The sequence below is a fragment of the Aspergillus flavus genome, chromosome 3 (assembly GCF_009017415.1).
Source record: "Aspergillus flavus chromosome 3, complete sequence".
In the NCBI taxonomy this organism is placed as follows: Eukaryota; Fungi; Ascomycota; class Eurotiomycetes; order Eurotiales; family Aspergillaceae; genus Aspergillus; species Aspergillus flavus.
In genome coordinates, this window is record NC_092407.1 from 3,416,787 (window position 1) to 3,435,355 (window position 18,569).

General features: G+C 48.2%; 8 protein-coding genes across 8 annotated transcripts; 5 read left to right on the forward strand and 3 right to left on the reverse strand.

Moving 5' to 3' along the window:
- The first annotated feature begins 5 nt into the window (after positions 1-5).
- Positions 6-1,758, forward strand: F9C07_1444254 (putative nuclear protein). The gene is made up of 3 exons (XM_041291155.2): positions 6-92; positions 142-680; positions 751-1,758. The coding sequence occupies exons 2-3, from the start codon at positions 224-226 to the stop codon at positions 1,356-1,358; spliced, it is 1,065 nt and encodes a 354-aa protein (XP_041144933.2). The 5' UTR covers positions 6-92; positions 142-223; the 3' UTR covers positions 1,359-1,758.
- A 400-nt stretch (positions 1,759-2,158) lies between these two features.
- F9C07_7198 (F-box protein containing LRR) lies at positions 2,159-4,360 on the reverse strand (the record flags this gene model as incomplete). The annotated part of the gene is made up of 1 exon (XM_041285447.1): positions 2,159-4,360. The coding sequence occupies one exon, from the start codon at positions 4,358-4,360 to the stop codon at positions 2,159-2,161; it is 2,202 nt and encodes a 733-aa protein (XP_041144934.1).
- Positions 4,361-5,454: 1,094 nt separating this feature from the next.
- F9C07_2282305 (uncharacterized protein) lies at positions 5,455-15,274 on the reverse strand. Its single transcript, XM_071510552.1, has 4 exons — positions 12,919-15,274; positions 12,335-12,479; positions 9,327-12,235; positions 5,455-9,274 (listed from the first exon to the last, which is right to left on the reverse strand). The coding sequence occupies exons 1-4, from the start codon at positions 12,944-12,946 to the stop codon at positions 9,003-9,005; spliced, it is 3,354 nt and encodes a 1,117-aa protein (XP_071365158.1). The 5' UTR covers positions 12,947-15,274; the 3' UTR covers positions 5,455-9,002.
- Positions 6,073-6,612, forward strand: F9C07_7199 (uncharacterized protein; the record flags this gene model as incomplete). Its single annotated transcript, XM_041285441.1, has 1 exon — positions 6,073-6,612. The coding sequence occupies one exon, from the start codon at positions 6,073-6,075 to the stop codon at positions 6,610-6,612; it is 540 nt and encodes a 179-aa protein (XP_041144935.1).
- Positions 6,848-7,497, forward strand: F9C07_7200 (uncharacterized protein; the record flags this gene model as incomplete). Its single annotated transcript, XM_071511588.1, has 4 exons — positions 6,848-6,960; positions 7,151-7,205; positions 7,296-7,343; positions 7,375-7,497. The coding sequence occupies 4 exons, from the start codon at positions 6,848-6,850 to the stop codon at positions 7,495-7,497; spliced, it is 339 nt and encodes a 112-aa protein (XP_071365156.1).
- On the forward strand, positions 8,631-8,878 carry F9C07_7201 (uncharacterized protein; the record flags this gene model as incomplete). The annotated part of the gene is made up of 2 exons (XM_071511589.1): positions 8,631-8,676; positions 8,733-8,878. 2 exons carry the CDS (start codon positions 8,631-8,633, stop codon positions 8,876-8,878), a joined length of 192 nt encoding a protein of 63 aa, XP_071365157.1.
- Positions 15,265-17,719, reverse strand: F9C07_2152315 (uncharacterized protein). Its single transcript, XM_071509239.1, has 3 exons — positions 16,719-17,719; positions 16,524-16,666; positions 15,265-16,472 (listed from the first exon to the last, which is right to left on the reverse strand). Exons 1-3 carry the CDS (start codon positions 17,201-17,203, stop codon positions 15,331-15,333), a joined length of 1,770 nt encoding a protein of 589 aa, XP_071365159.1. The 5' UTR covers positions 17,204-17,719; the 3' UTR covers positions 15,265-15,330.
- Positions 17,720-17,801: 82 nt separating this feature from the next.
- Positions 17,802-18,284, forward strand: F9C07_7204 (uncharacterized protein; the record flags this gene model as incomplete). The annotated part of the gene is made up of 1 exon (XM_071511590.1): positions 17,802-18,284. The coding sequence occupies exon 1, from the start codon at positions 18,036-18,038 to the stop codon at positions 18,282-18,284; it is 249 nt and encodes an 82-aa protein (XP_071365160.1). The 5' UTR covers positions 17,802-18,035.
- Between the last annotated feature and the right edge of the window lie 285 nt (positions 18,285-18,569).

Here is an 18,569-nt window from a genome sequence, read left to right on the forward strand (position 1 = left end):
GTAAGTCAAGCACCGGGCTGCATAGCGACAATTGCGAAATGCAACGTCAACGGGCAAAGTGGATTCGAGTTCCGGCGCACAGCCTCTGACGAGTATGAAACCTTCAATTGGATCCGCAGTCCTTGGGTTAATGCGTAAAAGGTAAAAGGTACAAGCGCGTCATTGGACACTGCTCAGCCCTGATTGGCTACTGCCGGAATCTGGAGCTTACTCGGGCCGATGAATGATCCGCCGGTATTTTTTTGTAGTTTCATCATTTTCTCTCCAGAGTCCAAGTACACTGGAACAACAAGAAGAGAAACAAATTCAGTCTCAACCGCACATAATGCCTCGAGAAGACTCCAGATCACAGTCGCCCGTCTCCCGACCCTCAGGCGACAGGCATTATCGGGACCGCAGCGACCCTCCTAAACGTAAACACAATTCCGACGGAGCGTCGCACCAGCCTTACAGGAAGAAGGTCCAGCTGCCAAAAAAGGAACACCAGTACCCTTCCGTCAATGAATTGAAGAAGCGCATTCGCGATGTCAAACGTCTCTTGAACCGGGTGGATCTCCCAGCAGATGCACGCATTGTGCAGGAGCGTGCCCTCGCTGGGTACGAGAATGATCTGGAGGAGGAAGAGAAACGCCGGGAGCGGTCAAAGATGATCAAGAAATACCACTTTGTTCGATTCTTGGGTATGTTGCGTCTAATATCGCGATGCTGTTCGTTTCGAAGTTATAAACTAATTTTTCCACCAAATGGCAGATCGCAAAACTGCTTCCAAAGATGTCAAGCGCCTCGAACGTCGCGAAAAGGAGGTTTCAGGCTCTGACTTAGACTCCGCAGCCAAAGAACAGAAACTCGCCGCTCTTGCGCAAAAGCTCCGTGTCGCTCGTGTCAATTTGAACTACACCATCTACTACCCTCTAGCGGAGAGATACATCGCCCTGTACGCTGATGCGAAGAAGAAAAAGGAGCAGGTGAAGGATGGAAATAATGATGAAGACGGCGATGCAGGTTATACACTTGTTCATGCGAATGCTGCTGATAAGCCGGCTATGTGGCACACCGTTGAGAAGTGTATGAAAGACGGAACTCTCGAACTTCTGCGCGATGGAAAGTTGAAGAACGGAGAATCCGGTGCTGTGACCAAGGAAAAGGCCAACGTGGACAAGAAGAAGACCAGTATTCGTGATTCTGTGCAGCAAAAGGATACCACGAAGACTAGTGTCAAGCCGCAAAGAAGGGAGGATAAGAAAGCGAAGGACTCGAGAGGATTTTCGTCCAAGAATGACAGTCGCCATTCCCGGGCACGCCAGAGCTCACCTGACGATAATGGTGATGAGAGCGATGGTGGTTTCTTTGAGATGTAATCACTATGGTGAGGAAATGGTGTATCAGGTATTGTGCATTTTCAGGAGTTGGTCCATGTCGGTTATTCGGTCTTTCAACATCCTTCAAGCTGTCTTTCAAAAAGCATCTCTTTTACGTCGTATGCGATACCCAACATCAGGACTGGGCCACTGACCTGCTCAGTCCATTGTATGTACCTAGTGCAGTTACGCTATCACAATTAAAGCATGATTAGAAAAAGCCTCAATGAGAAAAGTTTCGAATCTAAATGATCGCTAAAATCAACCCTGACCTAAACAACAGACTCCAATTTCTCCGTTCCCTTCTATTGAATAGACCAAGAAACAGATACTCCAAAGGATCGAGGTGATTGGCACGGTTACAAAACAGGACGTCAACCAAATGTCCCGATTCCAATCGTACACCAGGTCAATCAAAAATATAGTTGCGTGGATGTCATTGGGCTGGTACGGGGAAAAGAGAGAGAGAAAGCCAGTACGAAACAAGTCCGCTATAGGCTAAACTTCCAGCGTAGATAATCACACTTATCCAACTGCTTGCACAAAATCATCCATTCATTTCTCATAGCATACTCTGTGCCTAGAGATATGCAATTCCGTTCGCCACGTGGCCAACATGGTTCGGCTGCCAATTTTTAGTTGAAAAGCACAATGGCAGACGCATTCAACAAGGTTTCCAGAACCTCGTAGCTGAAAGAGTGGGTTTTCACACACAGAGACATCTTACAAGCACGCCTGTAGATGCTTTGTGTTCAACGTGAAGACTGTATAAAGAAGAAGAGAAGCAAAGAATGACTGCCTCACATGACAAGACAGGACCCACCACTGTGTGCTCTCCTGCGTCTTCCCCCAAGGGCGGAGACGCCCCCGATACCATAGGCGTCATCACCTTCGTCGTCAGCATTGTAAATTCTTTCGGCTTCACGAGCTCGACGCCGTCTTCTTCTAGCACCAGCACCTGCCGCGCCTGCTTCTTCTGTAGCCATCATGTAATCAGCCCATTTCCGATCCAGACGGTTTGCGGCAGCAAGATCCCCTCTCAGGACTCGTTTGTTATGCTCGTTCACGGTCATCTGCCACCCATAGAAACATTTGAGCTGGATGATCTCATTGGGGTATACCGAAGGCTGTGGTGGGGGTGTGATAGAGGATGTGATTACTGTCTTTGTATCTGTTGACTCGTCCGGTACGACAGCCTGTGCTACAACTGATATAGCTGATGTAGCTTGTAGCGACTTGCGAGAACGTGGAACATAGGCATTGCTAGAAAGAACCTCTTTTACACCAGCCCAAGTAACGTTGGCACAGTCGAAGACAACCAAGCGCAAGCCAACACGAGGTAGGTCTTCACCATAACCTCGCTTGCGAACACGGTAGCTGGCTTCCATCAAAGTAAGGTCGGAAACTCGAGTATTGTCCATTTCAACAGAGCTGAGGGAAGGGCAGTTCTTCATAACTTGAAGCATCCCGGGGTCACCGAGGGCTTCACAGTAGCTGATGTTGAGATGTTCGAGGTGTTCGGCGCATGGCGCCTTTGCAATTTCTAGAAGAGTGCTATTGGTGAGCCTCTCTAGGTCTTCAATCTCGAGATGAGTTAGGCGAGGCGTGGTACGAATGACAGCGATAACAGAGTCGTCGCTAAGCTCGGGGCACTGAGAAAGTTGCAGGCCCTCGAGGTAAGGAACATTATAAGCGAGACTTTTCACTCCATTATCCGTCAAATCAGAGCATTGATGCAGATCCAGGTGTTTCAATTGCCGAGGAAGTACAATGGGTCGGTCGAGAAGAACATCCATTTCGGGATCGATACCGTGCACGAGAATCTTCAAGCACACATCATTGATGTCAGTACGACTGGCAATCAGGCGTTCCAAGGTATTTCGTTTGAATAGTTCCAACGCAAAATCCTCATCGTCGAAGCCGCGAATTTCGCTGGCTCCCAGGTCTTTCAGCTTCGGGCATTCTTTAATGATCCTCTTCAACCCATTCGTATTCACGCCCGAGCACCAGGACACATTCAGAATTTCAAGCTGTGGACATGATTGAGCAATGATCTTCATGGCCGAATTCGTTACACTGCTCAATCCCGAGACATTGATGTACTCCAGACGAGGATTTCGTAGAAGGAAATAGTGCATGGAGGTCTTATCGATGCGGCATCCCTCCAGGGAAAAATTAACCACGTTTCGGCACAGGTCGGTAATGCGCTTGCCTTCAGATTTCCATTTCTCTCGTAACTGAACGCAACCGCGGAGGTTAAGATCCCGGACGAATGGACCGCCAGAGGCGATAATCTTCACGAGACCATCACTAGGGATATCGCGATAGTAATCTGTAGTGTCAATTGCAGACCACAACTGCCCATCAAAGCACATCTTGTTCCAGGCTTTAGAGACGAGAGAGCAGCGAACAATTTCCCGGGGAGTCAGATAGCTTAAAATTAGCATTCTGAGCTCTCCGGGCATACTTCCCCAGAAGTCAAACGTCTTCTTGGGCTTCGACGCGGGCTGTACGACAGCAGTTTCCTGGATCACATCGGTACTTCCTAGCGGCGATCCAAGGGGCCCTGGTCTCAGCTCGGTTGGTAGAGGGACTGATCTTGATTGAGCGGTATTTGGTGAGTCGGACCCAACAAGGCGGATTCGAGCATTTCCTTCATGTTCTTCCACTGGGCCAGCCTGACCAGAAGTCATCGGCCGCACATTCAATCCACCATAGAGTTGCGACGAGCTTCCGTTACCGAGGCAAGGAGCATATGCCGAATGTCCTAGTGAGACGCAGGACAATGAAGCTTTCCCATCTCGGCGGTAGCCCGTCGAATGGGAGCGGCCGCGCTTCAAACTGGGGCTCGATGAGATGCGTTGAAGGCTTTGCAGCAGTTTATGTCGTCCTTTGAGTTTTGGTGGTTGATCCAAGGGTATCTGGCCTGTTGAGGAGGCCGGACTCACCGGGGAGGCTACTCCAGACACAGGAGTAATCCTGTCGGTACTCGTAGCAGCCATGGTGTAGATGGTGTATATAGATACCAGAGCCTCTTCAGCCCAGCAGGTGTTCTGAACCCCTTCCGAACACTATTGAATTGAAGATGCCCCCGAAAATGCAAAACCTAAACAGCCGACCAAAATGAGGTTCTATAGACGACGGGCGCAACCTCGCGCAAGGACAACCAGTGATTTGGGTTTTAGATCGTGGTCATAGTGACGGTTCTCAGCGCGGTTCCCGAAGTATATTGTTTGACTGCAATGGCAGCACGTGAGCCCGATGCCAACGCCAAAAAGTCCGTTCCAGCGGATATGAAGGCCGTGGGGTGAAACAAAGGGTGAGATGGACAGAGTACAGCACAAATAAGAAAAGATGAAGGTCACCAAGAAAGAGGAAGAATCAAGGGACAGATAGCGTTGTGGTTTTTCTCGGCTAAGATCTGTAAGAATTGTACCATGGGACCTCTGGACCGCGTAACCCGGGGGGCTCAATCAGTGCGGGAAACCCCAATGTACGGACGTCGTCGTCGTCGGAACTGAAGGGATGAAAAGCCTGGGTCTGTATAGGTACGTCACTTGGGCATCATCCACGCAGTTAATGAGATCGAAAACGGACACCGTGATGCAAAGAGTTTTGAAAAGAAGCAAAAGGGGGAGAGAAGCTGATCAGTTGGACAATAAGTCGAGAATCTTGTACGGTCGGAGTGTCACTTCGGTCAGCCGACTTTTACTGGCAGTTCTTTTACCATACGATTGAGCCACACCTCCACTACTGGGTTTCTACGCTGGTGGTCACCCAACCTGTCAAAAGCCAGGGCCCCCCTTTAGATTACCCACCGGTTTTCTGGCATTCACGGTGACTGGGTGTATGCATGAATACTTTACAGTACTCCGTACAGTTGTTTTCTCTCCGCCACCACAAGGCTCCCCTCCACAGGCTTATCGGATCACTTATCGATTAACGATAACCCGAGACCTGCCCCACTTGGCGTCTCCATTCCATGCAAAGTGGGGGGCGCTTTACATACAGTACTGGATTGGAATAACTGTATTTTAAATATAGGGAAGCGTGCACGAGTGTTACTCTACGATGAAGAAAAGGGTAAAAATGTCTCAAAACATTGACACATGATACGAAATGGATGGTATAAAATAACAATCCATCCCAGAAAACAGACAATAATAAACTACATACCCAGGTAAGGACTCATGTACCTCATGTCTCCAACGACAAGAAAGTCCCTCTACAAGTAATATCCGACGTGTTCAGGCTACCTGCTAGTATGTACTAACAACTGACAGTGCTCGGGCACTATTCCTGAGTGCCGGTTAACCCATCCGTACCAGGAACAAATCCACTGTATGGAAGAGTACAAAAAAAAAAAACCTCTCCAAGCCCACCGATGTACTTGATTACCTCTGCCACTTCTTGGCTTTTCCCTTTCCGCTTTAGTGCTCAGGCCTTGCCGCTTTTTGCTCACTGAGTAGAACTGAGCACGCCTCTGAGTATTACATAATCATAGGAGCGCTCGCTGACCATCACCTGATTGTTACATAAGCTGAATAACTGAGCACGACCCGATTTTAACATAAGCTCAAGGAGGTGGGTCCCAACGTACATGTAGATGTATAGCAACCCTCCACCAATCTCCTTCTTTCCCCTCCCTCGCCAAAGCACTATCATCATCATTCGCTTGCCTTGATCCTGGCTCTGTCGAGATCTACTTGACATAATGCGCAATACCCGGCCGTCCCCTATGGTCCGCAAATTCCTTCGCGCCAACGCCTCAGCAGACCCGCCAAGGCCGTCGTTGTTGCCCTCATCTGACAATTCTGCCGAGAATTCCTGGCCTCAAGACCCTATCCGAGATGAATATTGTTTCTTCTACGGGACATTAATGGATCCAAATACATTATGCAAAGTCTTAGGATCGTCAAAGCCACCACCTATAATGCGCCCTGCTAGGATTATTGGTTACGAAATCAAACTTTGGGGCCCATACCCTGCTCTCCTCGATAAACCACTTCATCCAGTCGATGGAATGGTGTGTGGTCTCTTATCGCCGAGGCAACTTGATCGACTTGCCGCCTACGAAACGGATAAATGTCGTCTTAGATCTTGCTTGATTAACGTTCTGAATAATGACGGTGGCGCCGAGAAAACCATCGAGGGAGTTTCTTTCATGTGGAATGGTCGACAGGATGAACTTCGAGAGGGTACTTTTGACCTGAAGCAATGGGGGAAGGACAGACAGCTACGTGAATTGGGCTGAGAATTACAGAAATGTCCAGGTTTGTTATTCGATGCTTTACGTCAGTGCTGGGCCTATACACGAACAGTAAGTTTGCTTAAGAATCCGGATTTGGCTTTGAGACGTTTTGCTTCAGAAAATGTTGCTTTGAGACCTCGTGCTCGGCTACATAATATGTAGTTTCTTTCTTTATAACTGTGGTTATAGATGGCTCTGATCAGTGAGCGCTCATTGGACCTCACGGTTTTGTCACGTGATGTATTTGAGCTGCCAGAGGGCTCGGGCTGAAATTTACTCAGTGAGCCTGACTCTGAGCGCCTTCGTAAAAGCGGCGGCAGCTAGGATAGGAAACCCCCACCCAGCAAAATGGTACGTACTCCGGAGTACCTAGGTACGGTACAAAGGTGATGGAAGTACCCACCCAACCACAAACAGACATCTACTGCCCGTATCCAATAACTCAGTAAGACCGCAGCCCAGCCACGGATTACCATCAACCACAGTGGAGCAGCCAACAACACACTTGAGTGCCTTTAAATCTCTCACTGTCTTAAGACAGGAAAGAGGGAAAACTGTCCGGCCCTCCAGCAGGATGCGTGTCCATGGTACTGGAGGTACATAGAGCACCAAGCAATTCGATAGGAATCAATCACACAATCTATAATTTCACCAGAGAAGTAAAAACGCAATGAAAATAAAAACAGAGAGGAGAAAAGAAAAAGTCCGTGGACATTGGAAACGACTCAGGTACCGTACGGTATAGAAAAGTATGTGCCTGGACAGAAATGGGTTGAAAGGCCTCCTAGTTTGCCTCCCACATGGGCAACGACAACGCCACCTGCGGGGAATCCAACGGCGAAACAAACCCAGTTCATCCTGCTAGCCGGCCAAGTCGCGTCCGAGTAAGGATGCAAATTAATTTACAAATCAAAGTACGTATCGCTGTTTGTCTCATTGTTGGGTTGGATACGATACTACGGAGTACGTGTGGCTGAGACTCATAGATAAAAAAAGAATAAAATAGTTGAATGCATTGGCTGCCAAGTCTGATGTTTCAATTTGTTTGTGATACTCCGTACCTCCCTGCTGTACTCCGTCCGGAGTAGGCCTTTCTTTTTCTTTTCTTTCTCTGCCCAGTCACACTGAGGATCCTAGATAGCTCTGCACCTAACATCTTACTTTATCTTATCTATTTACTTGCGTATGTAGTACTCCGTCGTATTTTTCACCTAAGACAAGAACAAAGTCAAGGAAGCAAAAAGAAACCCATACATAATCCTCCCTCCCCCTTACCTAACCCTAATACATAACCTCCCCATAACAACATGTCTCCCAACGATTGCCCCAACATGCACAACGACATCAGCCGGTTGCCAAGGAAGCAAGGAGCAAGGCCACATTCAACCATCACGAACTAAACACCTTAAAAAGTGGTTCCGTTCTCTCGCCCAATATCCACCACAGAAACGACTGGCCGGCAGCCCATTAAAAGCAGTAAATTGGCCGGAACGATTAATAAACTCTGTCAAGTAACGTGGTAAACTAAGGTAGTAAGTCTCAAATATTTCTTGAGAAATGGCGTTCGGGGCTTATTACTAGCAGCTATATTCCCCCGCTTTTTATAACACCCCGCACTTTCGGGATGGTGGTTGAATTTTTTCATTTTTATTATCTTGTGTTTGTTTTGCTTTGTATTGTGTTGGTGGAGATTAGGGGAAAGAGGTTTTTATTTCGCGTCCGACGGTTTGGCTGCATGTGTAACTACCTTTTAACTTTGGGGTTGGTGACATGGGTCAACGGGAGTGGTTTGGCATCGCGAACTTACATGGGACCCTGCTCCATATACAAGAGAGTCAATGCTCTGTTGGTGTAATTGTAACCTACGGACTACTCTGTAGGTTACAACAGTGGCTTACATGGTATCATTGCAGGTTGGAGGGATTTTATCGGTTTCATATGATATCTAGCCAAGTAAACTCAATTCTGATATGGGGGGGTATCTCAGCCTCCTTTTTGCCTCTATAGTTAATTTCTTCGCTATGCTCTTGGCCTCTTTCTTGGTCTTCTTCTCCTCTCTTTGTTGTTGTTTGTTTTATAGCGGATGGCCTCCACCATATCATCCATATACTTCATCTTCCAAGATATCATGTATCATACAGCCTCCCGGGCTCCTGCCTCTATCATGTCTGGTCATAAGAGCCGTCACATTCAAATCATTGACACGCTTTCCGTCATGTATATTAGCTGGTGGCTTAAAAGGCATATGAGAAAAAGTAAAGACGAATGAAAAATAAATGATCGCCGTGCTCTCGAAGAACACCCTCATATATAGTCTTTCGAGGTTTCCCTCAATGTTCATGTCCAAATAGCATGCCACGTATCATGCGTGACCCTTAGGTATCAAAATGGTTCTATTCGCTGTCAGTCATCCATGGATGCTCTACAACCTCGGTGATGGTGAGACGGTTGTCGACGTCTCGGTCAAGCATCCGCCTGATCAAGTCAATGCAATCCTCCGAAAACGGTAGGAATGGAATTCGAAGCGGGTGGTCTAGAATCTCATCGACGTTATAGAATGGGTTTTCTTTGTAAACGATTGTGTAAAGCAGAATACCAAGAGCCCAGATATCTTGCTCTTTGCCTCGGTAGGATTTGCCTTGCAGGACCTCCGGCGCCGCATAATCTGCTAAAGATCAGCATAATTTGGGCGGCAGAACCCATGGAGAGCGACTCACCAATTGTTCCCACAAAGACATCAAACGGTCCATTTTTAATGTAAGCGGCACTTCCGAAATCGATCAGCTTGATCCTGCCTTCACCATCGAGAATCACATTTTCATCCTTGATGTCACGGTGAACAACCAAGGCTTTCGTGTGAAGATGGTGGATAGCATCGACGACCTGCCGGAAGATGTTTCTGCACTCGGATTCGTCCATGTTCGCTTTCAACTCGATGTAGTCGAAGAGATCCATACCAGGGAGCCCATGTGGCATCATCTCGATATAATAATTGATATCATCCTCGAAAAACCCTTCCATTTCCACAATATTGGGGTGTTTGAAACCATCCCGCCGAAGGTAATCCAGGACATGGATTTCCAGCGGGACCGTACCTAGGCGGCGGTCGCGAGTCCAAGTATCTACGAGAATCCTCTTCTTCGTGACATACTTCAGTACGACCTTCTTGGCGGCATTCTTCTTCAGACGGGCAAGTTTCACTTCCCCGTATGCCCCTTGGCCCATTTCCTCGATGATCACATAATCGGTAATTGTCCTCTTCTTGGGAGGCTCCTTTGCGTTTACAGGCTTTACCTCTGGTACAGGTTGTACAGGTTTGTCAGTGAGCGGCTCTGATGCCGCCTCGGTAAGCTGCTGACTCAATGTCGATGTTGGTATTTGGGTCTCCACGGATGTCTGCTCCGTGTTCAAGGATGGTAAATGGGGAGTCCTTGCCGACCGGAGGCTGGATGCCGGAACAACCGAGGGGCTTCTCACCCGCGGAGAATCAGTCCGAGGTGGAGAAGAGAGACCCGCAGTATGGATCTGTCTCGAGTACGTGACCCATAGTGCATAAACCAATTCGGCTACAGCGAAAGTGTCATCATTCTCGGAGTCGGCATCGCCGTCATTAGTCGGACTTTGCTCGTCCTGCTTTGGGAAAATTGTTCCGCTCTTGACCACGCGGAGCTGAACATCCACAGTAATCGTCGAGCCATCACGGTGGTTGGCAGTGAGGCCATTAGGCTCGAGAAAGACTGAGGCAACGTTGGCTTTCCCTTCCCGAAGGATGGACAGGGTTCGAGCCCTCCGAAAGCTAGGTTCAGGGATCACAATTCCATCCTCTAGAGATACATCCTCTTCCTCAGTAAGCACGTTCAAATACTCTTCAAACCCGGGGATCAGCTCGTTAACATGTAGTCCTTCCGGTCGCTCATGGCCAAACAAAGCCGCAGAAAACGCTGAGTTCGAACTGATAACTTTCAGCGTTGACGATGCGAGCACCATCATACCGGCAACATGTGGAAAGCTCGATATCCGCAAACTATCCGAGCTTGTGTCTTTCGCAACAGTGACTGGAAAGCAAGTCCCCGCAATGTTCTGCGCAGTGAAATGCTTCAACTCACAAAGCTTCGCCAAACCTTGATCGAGCGGGCCTTCTAAACACTCTTTAGGAAGGCGAGGCAGAATGTCTGTAATCGGTTTGCCGGGCATGACCATGTCCCGGCCCCAGAATCTGTCGGTATCCCCATCGGTCTCCGTAATATTCCAGGACTTGTCGCAACGGATGTAAGCGACATCCTCTTGGATCTCCTCAATTACCCAAATTAAGCCACCTCGCTTTTCCATAACCCAGACACTGGCAGAACCTCTTGCTCCATTGCGCTTCAGGATCGGAACCACATCTCCGCACAGTAGAACCCCGCGTGACTTGGTAGATGGATGATTGAGAGGCTGCGGCATACGTTTACTGGAACCATAGCCATCGTCAGTTTGTGCCCTCCTTGATCGAGAAGGCGGTTTACTAAGAAGCTGAGCTGTAACGCCATTCCCCATCCCCATAGATTTGGGATTAACCGGCGTCATGCGGGGTCTTTCCGGAAGCTTAGCCGCAACATCAGTAGAGGGATCCCGTAGCTTAGATTCTAGCCACTGTCTCCGGTCTTTCTGTACGACTTCAAGGATACTTAACCTGCGGAGTTCCGCTTGTGTCACACCAAATATCAGACATGACAAATCATTGGCTGCCAGTATGGTCCATGGGGCCCGAGACTCGGTCCTAAAAACGGCCTGTGAAACTGGTGTCCATTTGCTGCTATGGGTGTGCAATACAGGTATCGGGAGTCCAAATCCGAAAGTGGTGCTGGTTGGGGAGAAGGGTTCCGTGGCAGAAAAGGGTTGTGCTAGAGTTTCCATCAGCCTGCCCTGAAGGGTACCAGAGCTAACATCCGTGTATGTACGTTTTAAGCTTACGCGCCTGGATGAGGGGGTGGATCTCCTCCCTCTCCGTTGAGTCGAAACTTGGGGACCGGCTAAGTCGCTCACGGTATCCGCCTGCTCCGTCCTTGGTGCACATCCGCGAGGTAGTTCCTTGATCTCAGCCATCGGACGCTGGGATTCGAAGAAAGCTTTCTCAAAGACATCACCTGTGTCCACGACCGCGGGGCCAGTCATAGGGCCGCGTGCGTAGTTATACCGGTCATCCCTTCCCAAGACGTTCGCCTTTGACAGCAGGTCCACAACGCTTTGAACCTCTGCATCACCACTTATGCGAGCCTGCGCGTTCACAATCCCGGGACTATTTGCAGCCCATCCAAAGCGGTCGCGCATGAAGTCTATGGATCTTTTCAGTATGTTCTGACGGCTGTGTAGTAGCTCCTCTGATTGTTGGGAAAATGAGAATGAGTGTAAGGATTCACAAGGGAATCGATGGAGATCCTCTAGGGCGCCAGCGTCATTCAGCGAGATCCGTGTGGAGTATGTCCGTGAGGTTGACCGGGAGCGAGGTGAGGGCGAGTGGCTTCGGGATGTGACAGGAATAAGCGATGAAGTCGACATGTTCGGAAGGGTCAAGACTCGTGAGGGTTGACGGATACGATCCAGGCCCGACGGGCCAAGTCCATGTTCATGTTCAATCAGGGGTGACCTGCAGGGGAAGAAATTTTCTTAGTGTCTCTTGTGTTGCTGCAATCGCATCCGGTTCTGGTCAACGCAAGGAGGTGTTTTCCGTCCTTCATCCACGTACCTTGAAAGGTGATCATAGGACGAAAGGGTTTCCACTGAGCCCCTCATTGAATCATTTGTACGGCCTGGATCAAGTCCAATGAAAGGATCGGTCTCTGGCGACTCTGAAAGGGGACCCAGAGGGGACGATAACGGACTTGGTTCGCCTATTCACCAGATACAGTCAGCCGAGTGGCCCTCAACTTCTTTCCGTTTCTTCGCTATCTCAGAAGATGCCAAAAAAAAGAAAAAGGAAAAGGAAAAATGAATGAAAGGATCCCTGCGGAGCAACTGAACTGAAGAGATATAGAAATGGATGAGGTAAGTTTCAGCAGGCATCATAACTCAGTCGCTATTATTTTTGGTTCCGTTGGTATCTCCCTTTCACTGCTTGTGGTCTGTAACTACCTCCAGCTTTTCATCCCTTCTCAATGCAGGAAACCGTTGATCGACAAGCTGCTACCAAACACAACCGATCCAGTCTCACCACCGGCAACAGTCTCCATTCTTCGAGACCAGACGACCACAACGCACAATTAGACTATGCAGGGAGGAAAGAAAAATAGAAGTAGCAAACAGAATGAGAAGAAAAGAGCCCTGACTAACCATCGGGATTATAGGAAGCTGACCCCATAGTTTCCCCAACAGGTAACAATAAAGCGACCAGTATCGGTCGGGCCGATTGAACTCGGGCGGCTTAAAGACCGCGCACACCTCGAGTATAAGGAGAGGACTAGTAGTAATGTGAAAAAGCGGGTTTGCGATATATACTGCTACATGGAATGGTAAAGCACGACGACCACAAGTAGTTGGTTTTAGCGGGATGAGGAGGATAATCCTTGCTCTCTCGTTTTTTTCCCCCTTTTGCTTTTTGGGCGGGTTTGTTGGGTTTATTAAGAAATCGGCGCACTGGGATTCAAGAAAATGTTACCGCGATCGATGCAAAGATCAACCCACTTTGCTTAATTGTGACTCTTTTCGTGACTCTCCCGGAGGCGAGGATGAGCCGGTCAGCCGCCGAGGAGAGAAGAATAAGGGGTTTAAAGAAATGTCAGCGGGACAAGGAAAAGGAGAGAGAAGAGAGGGCAGCTGCCTGGTGAGGTCACAGGTACCATCCGGAGTGCGGTTCGCGAAGGAGACGAAGCATGCGGGCACAACTAAATAGTCAGTTTAGGGAGGAAGTAGTTAAGTACGTACGACTCCCGTCGTATGTGGTTCGACAATTGTTCGCGCTCGGCTTGAGAGAGAAGAAAAAGGGAAAACAATTGGAGACTATCGTTTTCTTTGTTTTTCTTTTTTTCTTTCTTTCTTGTTCCCCCCTCTCTTCCTTTTTGTTTATATATATATTTTCTCAAAAAGGGTTGTGGAGGTGAACGTGAACGACAAAAAAGTCAAAAAAAAAATAGAAAAAATAAAGTGTTTTTATGGGGTTGGAAATTTAAGCCACAATAACATACAACCAATGAATCGACGGCGACAAGACGGTGAACAGACGAAGAAAAGTGTTTGGAAGCACAGAAGAGACTAGTTGAGAATGGTGAGGGGAAGGACTGGTGGAGAAAAGGAAGGAAGGAGGTTCGACGGTCTGTTCTTCCGATTCTTTGGGGGCTGTCTTTTTGTCGGTTTCTTTTGGAGCCCCGTCTTTGATCTGTTATATTAATTGTATGCAAAACAAGAAGGAAAGACAGGGGGTAAACAAGAAAAGTGATCCAATGCAGTTGAAGGGGAAGAGAACTGAGAGAAATTAAAAATGAACGGGCATTCGGAAACGGGAAATAGACGAAGAAATAAGTAAATGCCAGAGAGGAATCTGATTTGACTGTACGGATTTTAAATTATTATTTTTTTGCCATTCTGTTGTAACCCAACGTGATGGACTCACTGTACGGAGTTAATGCCTAAGGGAACAAGAAACCCTCGTCAGCGTAGTAATCCGGAAATGGTGATGTAATTTTGCAGAAAACTGAAGACGAATTCAGATGGTTACTACTTACTACAGCTCATAAGCTATTGTTTGGCTTCAGTTACTGGGTAAATTTACAATTTACTGAGCCCCTCATCGGCTTGAGCCACCGGTTTCACCACAAATTCTGCGGAACCAGTCACCCTCGACCCTTAATATAGAGCTTTCCTTTCCGCCAAATGAATCAGCCTCTTCTCTCATGCTTTCTTCTCTGGTATCTCGCTTTTGCGCTCTATCCTTTGCGCGTCTTCTCTGCTCTGACTCACGATAAACTTCTGAACGACCATGTCCTTCCCTTTCATGGCGGAACTGAGAACTAACCGAACCTGGTCTCGTGGAAGATCTTCTCAGTCTCACAGGTGGATCGCAATCTTGGGACGGATGGAGTAGGGAACGAACCATAGCCCATTAGAACCACGGCGCAGATCAGTCATCATATATACTTGGGTGGCCCATTTGAAGGTTCATTCCGCTGTCTTTTACTGGGCGCGATATAGTTCCTTCTGATGAAAAAGGGATAGAGAAAGGTCCTTGGACGCGAACCAGCCATTAGTGCATCATCCCTTACCGCGGGCATCTCTCGTGGCATACAACCAACATTTTCTTCGCTGCCTACAATGATGAAGCGAAGCTCGGCGTTAGTAACTTGACCTTTCGTAATAATTTCATATGTCAACCGTTGTACAATACAAATGCATAACCTGAGGTCGATGCGGAGGTGGCAAAGACAGCGTTATATAACCTTCCGCGGCATGCGCATGAGGAATACTTGAGTAGACCTGTTCATAGTGACCAATAGTCGATTCTTATTTGTTCAGCAACATTTTCTATACATTTATGACGACATAGGTGGGGTACTGCGCTCTTCTTCGGATAAAGATTAGGGAGGGGAAGTAGTAACGTGCGCCTAATGCAATGAACACGAGTCGGGTATATCAGGTTAACAAGAGGAGAGCGGTAGAACGAAAAGTAGGCTTTACGGGGGGGGGGGGGGGGGGGGGGGGGGGGGGGGGGGGGGGGGGGGGGGGAAATGAAAGACGCCATCACTGGGTGGCCTATTGTTTGCTCTTAGGACCTCGAAGGCTCCGCAAGGCCAAGTCATTAGGTTCGGCATACGGTCTTTGTTCTTCATCTCCGTTGCCGAACAGAACGTTCTGTTTAGTGCCGTGCCGAGTTTGTTCGGGCGGCACGGATGCCGGACTAACAAAACTAGAGATATGCCGACTGCCCCCAAGCATCCAAGAAAATTCAGACTCAGCCAATGACGGCCGTGTTGCCGGTCGTAATGGTAGTGACGTGGGAATTCGAGCTCGGTCATGGGCTTTTAGTTCACCTTCCACTGAAGAGCTGGATGATGTCCCAGACTCCCCGACTCTGCTGGTAACCGACGGAGAGCGATTGGCTTTGTCACCCCTCACATCCGACTGATCACAGAGCTTCGCGGAACCCGTATCGCCAGCTATGCTTGGGGATCGGTTTGCGGAGCGGAGAGGTGCAGAAGTACTCTCGAGGCAGGTCTGGACTGATTGAATCTTGGCGAGACCCTGTTTCATGGCGTCTGCTGTAGCATGGTCAAGCCCTTCTGCTTTCATCATGCGAGAGCGGATATCATTCAGCGCCTGGCCCAACGACCTCGCTAGCATCCTATTGCGTTCTTCCAACTCTTGGACCTTGGTTTTCAACTGAGCGACTGTATCGGATTCTTGAGCCCACCGTGCATCGGAAGTACGGCTCAAGGGAGAATCTCCATGTCTCATAATTCGAGGATTGTGTTCCGACTGGATCGTCTGCATGTTCCTCTTCGCTTCACTCACCGCGCCTCGGACAGCCTTGGCTACTCCCCAAGATTCTGTCCGCCGCTGAATGCCTTCCGACACATCTTGGAAAAGCGCCTCAAGGCTCTTGGGACTGTTCCTTGCAGGTGATCTGGAAGGAGAGCTGGCCTCGCTCATATTCCTTGCATCGCCGCGTGTATGAAATTTTCTCCCGGAAACATGCCTTGTGCCTGGTTGACTGGCACGTTTCAATGAGTCAGGCGGCTTGCCGGAATACTTCGAAATAATAAAAGTCCCTCTATCGGAGGTGGGGTTCTGTTCTAGATATAAGCCATCTAGCACAAAGCTGTACGGCTCGTGGGGGTGGGGAGAGGGATAGCGAAGCAACATGGTCAACGCTGTGGAGGAATCAGCGTCCAGTACTAAGTAAAGTCAGTGAGAGGATTCTAGAAGGGGATATTTAGACAACGAACATTGCCAGCGAATCCTAAGCAGCATCGCAATGCACACAAACTCGACTAGCTCTTGTCGTAAACCCTCAGAAAAGAGAAAATCCCAGAGTATAAGAACATCTTGAAACTGGAACTCGCGACCAAATAAGAGACGCATCCAACGTCTTCCCGAACCAGTTAGCATCGAGGTTCACTGAGTTATGGAGCTCTACCTACGTAAGGAATATCTGTGGCAGAATTTCCAGTGCCTGAAGATGATCTGCCAACTCCAAGTCCGTGGTCGTTAATAGATCATTATGGATATGTTCGCATTGGTTAACAATCGGTACAACGTCCATCTGCCCGCTCGCAGATCGCTGTCTATTGTGCTCATAGTATACTCGAGCAGTTTGCATAACCGAACAGAAAAGTGTAAAAGAGTCATGCTCGACATAGCTGGCATCAAGGAGCTGTAACATTGAACTATCATCCTCTTCTGTATCGTCAACCCCTTCCCAAGAGGTTGCTTCGATTGCATCTCTGTCTATGACCCATATGATGGGCGCCAACAGCTCATGCATTCCTTGGCGATAACCTAGGTCTGGGTTGAGTTTTGCATATATAAAGAGAATATCGGTCATTTTCGCCTTGGTCGTTGGCTCCCGGAAGAAGAAATTTTCCTGCAAGCATCGATCCACATCTTGGGATATATCTGCTCTCATCTGCTCGTCCTGTCGTAGTGTTTGCCAAGGAGACTATACATGCGCTCGTCAGAGATACAAGTCCAATTCGCTATATCAGTCGACTCGAGTTTGCGTACCTCTTCATCATCCGCCAGTGGATCTACGGTCGACTGTAAATCATCAGGATGCTCGATATATTTCATAAAATGGGCTTTCAGCGCCCCATAGGCGCTTCGGGATTCGGATATCTTTTGCGGCCATCGTGTGCGATCGAGGTTGTCGAAGTGTAGAAAGGCCTACGTCAGGGTAAGCACATTCAAGAGACACATTCGAGTGGCGAAAATCGCATACCTTCCAACAGATTGATCTTAGCCCGTCGTTGCACAGATTCTCTCCTTGCTCTGATCTAAGTGTCGCTCGGAGGTCGGAGGTGTTGTTGTTGTCGCGGAAGAGGACACTCCATCGCTGTCTAAGGGGGGAAAAGTTGTCAGAAATACTAAAAATGGTAGGTACCGGTAGCATGATGTTTTACCTTATTTCCTCAATACTCCTCATTTCCCCATGCGTTGATTTGACAGTAGATGTCATTGAATCGTGGGGTTGGGTTAATGGCGGGAAAGATGCGAAGACTGGGTACATGTCTTGGCATCTCCGAACCACTGAGCACCCTTCTCATCAGCTTCACGACATTCAGCAGCTTTTCTTCGAGCTAGCTGAGCAAAAAACAACGCGCAGTACGCCACGAATAGCTCGCATCACCCGGATATTCCCAAATTAAGTGAGCAGCGAGAATCAGGTAATCAAATCACCCGTCCGAGTCTTCTGTACCCTCTTTATAACTACAACGCATCAGCATCAGCAGTATGAACTGATGGAAAACAGCAGCTTGAGGGATTCAGCCATTTTACCATTCTCCAGGATGAAACATCTGATTATCAACTCAGATCAGTCGAAACATCGTCTTGAGCCAGAGATATCTCTTATCTTCTTTAAAGATACTCCATCTCTCACTTATGGACCTTTGGTTGAAACTTTACTTGACCACGATACTCTTGATTTTCTAGCCAATTGCGACAATTTGGAACAGCCTTCTCTCGGCCTTACTATCTCGAGAGACTAAATGAAGAACACCAAAAGCTTCCAAGCCTTTCCTGCTTGTTCGAAAGTCGATTATCACAGTCATGGAATATTTAGAATATTGAATAAGAGATTATATTCTTTGTTTACCGAAGCTTGTAAGTTCTGCTATTTAGTGAAATGAAGATAGACTACAACCTTGCACAGAGAAAGATTGACAGTACTTCAACCCTGCCTTAGCATCATCCTGTGAAAGCGGGCAGAGGGTGAGTCCAAGAGAACGTTGAATTGATATAGTGATTAGTGAACGTTGTAGATTCATGATCGG